Here is a 4,482-nt window from a genome sequence, read left to right on the forward strand (position 1 = left end):
GGCCGGGCGCACGCACACGCCCTGCGCGCTCCCGCGCGGGGGGCGCGCACCTGCGCCGCGCCCTCGGCCCCCCCCGGCCCCGCCGGCGCCTGAAGGGACCGCCGAGACCCCTCCGTGCCTCCTCCTCCTGCCTTCATCCGTCCGTCCGTCCTTCCTCCGAGCCGCCGGGGGACAGCCCAGGTGACCCGCCGCTGGGGGAGCGTGGGGGATGCCTGTCTGTCTGTCTGTGTCTGTGTGTCTGTGTGCGGTGTCCGCGTCGAGTTTGTAAGTTCTCAGAGGATATCGCCCCACTCTCCCCCCAGCCCGGGCGGGGTTTCCTCGCTGGGGGTCGGTGGAAGATACTCCGCCTCCCCTTCTCCCTGCCCGTCCTGCCCGCTCCCGCCGTGACCAGTGTGATCCCAGTGTGATCCTGGCCGCAGGATAGCGGCCCCCACCCCAAACTGCGGCGCTTAGAGGGGGTTTAGCTGCTTTAGGAGTTGCCTCCCTTGCCCCTGCCTCCCTCCCTCCCTGTGCAGGTTACCCTGAGGATCCCTCAGCCCCCGCGCATCGCTCCCTTGGAGGATAATCTCGGCCAGTTTAAAATATCCTTCCTCCCTCCCTCTCCCGTTTTTGTTTTTATTTTCTATTGTCACATTTATGTAACAAGTGCCTGCCCGCACATCAGGCTGGTGTTGCTGTCTAGGGCGTTGCATGCTCCGGGAGGGGGGGATGTATCCAGTGCTGTGGCTGAACATTAAAAAAATGTCTTTCTGTTGAAGAAGACAGGGGTTAAAATGAATGAAGATCTGAAGGTTAATTTGAGCTGGCTGCCTCAGGATCATGTAGAAGCCAGCTCTACAGAGAATGCCTCAGCTGCAGGCTCCTCCCTGGTTCCTGCCGTAGACCCTGAGCCAGAGCTTTTGGTAAACCCCTGGGACATTGTCTTGTGTACTTCAGGGACCCTTATCTCCTGCGAAAATGCCATTGTGGTTCTGATCATTTTCCATAATCCCAGTCTTCGCGCCCCCATGTTCCTCCTGATAGGCAGCCTGGCGCTGGCAGATCTCTTAGCAGGCATTGGATTGATCATCAATTTTGTTTTTGCCTACCTTCTGCAGTCAGAAGCTACGAAACTGGTTACCATTGGACTGATTGTTGCCTCTTTCTCAGCATCTGTTGGCAGCTTGCTGGCTATCACTGTTGATCGTTACCTCTCCCTGTATTATGCCCTGACTTACAATTCAGAGAGGACTGTCACTTTTACCTATGTCATGCTTATATTGCTCTGGGGAGCATCTATCTGTATTGGACTGCTGCCTGTAATGGGCTGGAACTGCCTCAGAGATGAATCCACCTGCAGTGTTATCAGACCACTCACTAAAAATAATGCAGCTGTCCTTTCGGTCTCTTTCTTGCTTATGTTTGCCCTCATGCTGCAGCTCTACATCCAGATCTGTAAAATCGTGATGCGCCATGCCCATCAGATTGCCTTGCAACACCATTTCCTGGCCACTTCCCACTATGTGACCACCCGAAAAGGAGTGTCTACTTTGGCCATTATTTTGGGGACTTTTGCTGCTTGCTGGATGCCTTTTACGCTCTATTCCTTAATAGCAGATTACACCTATCCTTCTATATACACCTATGCCACCCTCCTGCCAGCTACCTACAATTCCATCATCAATCCTGTAATATATGCTTTTAGAAACCAGGAGATACAGAAAGCACTTTGGCTCGTCTGTTGTGGCTGCATTCCTTCTAACCTGTCTCAGAGGGCAAGATCACCCAGTGATGTCTGACTGGCAGCCACCAGGACGCTCCTTAACGTGTTACTGTCCAGACATTCTGTCTTTGGTTTAGATGCATTCATTAAATGGTGTGTGATGGGTTCACATAAAAACCACAGGATGGACTGACCTTTTTGTAAACAGAAAACCCCAGCGACCGAAATCAATCGAGTGGTTTAAGGAAGATTTCCAAAATCAAAGTAATCAGTGTTCTTAACAGATTTATAATGTTGCTCAGGGTATTTTTGTCATATTACCCAGACTTTGCCATGTTTGCCATGATTTTACATTAAGTTTTCTAATTAAAATTAGATTGAAACCGCATACTTCCTTAGAATTGTTTATGTGATTGAGTTTAGTCATACTGCATGTTACAATCTGTTGTTAGGATATTTTTTTCTATTTAATTCTTCTTTAAACAGAAAAAAAAACCCAAACCAAGTCCTGTTACCCCATCTGTATACCATAAGAATACTCTTCAAAATAATGGCCAATTGTACTGATTTATATGGAATTTATTGTAATAATCTCAGTGCAACAAATTTGCTCTAAGTGAGAAAGTACTTGTGCAGCTTTTTATTTTACATCTCAGCATGAATTAGGTTGACAATTGTTTTCAAGAGTTACCTGTTCTCTCTTGTGTTCTGGCTGGATGTTAAGCCAAGAGATACACGTCGCTTTCCTTTTCAAAAGTCAGACATGTTTTCACTTGCATGTGGGACATCGGAGCTATGCTGTTGATTTTGAAACTGACTGGGGGTATCTTTGAGATTGATGAAACAATATGGCCTCTTTCGGCTATGCATTTGTAATAGATTGAAAGTAGGTTTCTCAGACAAGTTTATCTTTTCAGAAGAGTACAAGAAATGTTTCATAAAATAACCGACAGATTGCTTGCAGCACGTATTAAGCAGTACATTAAATGGTTCCCCTATATTTGTTACCAAGTTAATACTATTGCCATTTGTTTTCACTGTTCTCCTATGTAATTTTAAATACTGACATTTATAAATTCTCAACGCATATCTGGTTCATAATTGTATGCAACCAGAACTGCAAAATGAAACAGTGTTTTCTACATTTTTGGCAGTTTCATTCTTTGCACTGTATACATGTCAGTTCACTTCATTATAGGACTTCATTATAGTTCTGGTCTAGAAAGCAGAGCTTCCTCTCCTGAATGGTTAAATTTCCAACTGCTTCTATCCTTTCACTGAAGCCACATTAAAATGCACTAGAAATAAAGCATTGTTTTCTGATTTGAAGACTACTTGATTGTCAGAGAGAAAATCTTCCTGGCACTTGTCTTCATGAAACATACGGTGTACCCTCATGTCAGTGCATGGGAGTTTAGAATACCACTCCCATTAGTGTTGATGGGAGCTCATTGCCCTGGCATCAGCAGGAAGTTATACTTCCTTGAATGTCAAAGTCAGCATATTGTATTGTTGCTTCAGTACCTTCCATTTAAAAAAAAAAAAATAAAATCCAAAACTCAAGTGTAAAAATAGCAATATTTACAGTTCAATGAAAAAATATACCTGTGTAGTAGAGATAGTAGAGACAACTGCGCTGCTGGTCTGGATTTTTCCAAAAGGAATCTGTCCTTTTCACGTGGACGTTTGGATGACTGTAGCTTTTTGTGGCAAAGTTTCTGTGACGTTAAGAATCATATGCTATACACAAAGCTGAATCTCAAATGTGAGTTGTCTGTAAAAAGGCTCTGTAGAGATTTTTATGAGCAATAATTAATTTTAGTTGCAATGCTGGGTTTAAATACCACTATTTATTTGGTTCTACCTTCATATTTGGTTCTTACTTGGTAATCTGATTAGTTTAATAATAATTGCATGGCATGACCCAGTAGAGCTGTGAATTTGAAGCTCCCCTGGCTTCCCTGTGATTTACAGATGCTCAGCAAGTTAGACTATGACCTCTGCTCAGTGTAGGGTATTGGTGTTCTTTATCTACTTAAGAATGATGCTGAAACTCTAGTCACTGAACTTTCTTACAAGTTTTTGTATAAGAAATACTCACTTCATAAATATCCATGCTATGTATGTGTGCAATTTTGTGAGTATGCAAACTATTGGAAAATAATGGCAGTAAAAGTCATGAGATGAATAATGTAGAGAGACTGAATAATGTAGGATGGCACTTTTAAAAGAAAAAATAAGTTAAAGTCATGTAAACTTTGCTCCCCCTGCTTTTTCCCTTATTTGTTCTTCTGTATCAAATTGCTACAAGTACGATGAAGATGAGCAGCTACAAATGTGACCAAAATTCAGTCCTGAGGGCAACTGTTGTTTTCCTTATACAGGTGTGTTCTCATCCTCTTGGATAACCTCACAGGCATTAGTGGTTTTCTCTAGGCAACACCTGTGTGGTAGGGAAGCCAGAGAAACACACCACAGAGGGAGATAATGTCATCCCCTCTTCTCATGCTGTTTCACCTCGTGTCCTTGTCATCTTCCTCACTCCACAGGCTGCTCAATTCCGCAGAGGCTCTCCAGTGTGCCGGGGGAGCCGACCTCTTCTTTGTGCCAGAGCAGAGAGATTTGTAATTGGAAGCTTCTCTCCTGAGGAGCAGAGCAAGTCAAACAGAGGAAAGACAGATTAATTATAGCAATCCCACAAAGCTGGCTCATAGGGATGTGATTTGCCCTTGTTTGAGGAGTTGTGCATGGTTACCTTCGACCACAAACAGATGAGAAAC

The 4,482-nt window shown here is 44.2% G+C and overlaps 1 protein-coding gene across 1 annotated transcript; it reads left to right on the top strand.

Moving 5' to 3' along the window:
- Positions 1–758: 758 nt before the first annotated feature.
- On the top strand, positions 759–1,778 carry GPR12 (G protein-coupled receptor 12; the record flags this gene model as incomplete). Its single annotated transcript, XM_083855518.1, has 1 exon — positions 759–1,778. The coding sequence occupies exon 1, from the start codon at positions 774–776 to the stop codon at positions 1,776–1,778; it is 1,005 nt and encodes a 334-aa protein (XP_083711644.1). The 5' UTR covers positions 759–773.
- Positions 1,779–4,482: the final 2,704 nt, after the last annotated feature.

Source organism: Zosterops lateralis, assembly GCF_965231275.1.
Source record: "Zosterops lateralis genome assembly, chromosome: 2".
NCBI lineage: Eukaryota > Metazoa > Chordata > Aves > Passeriformes > Zosteropidae > Zosterops > Zosterops lateralis.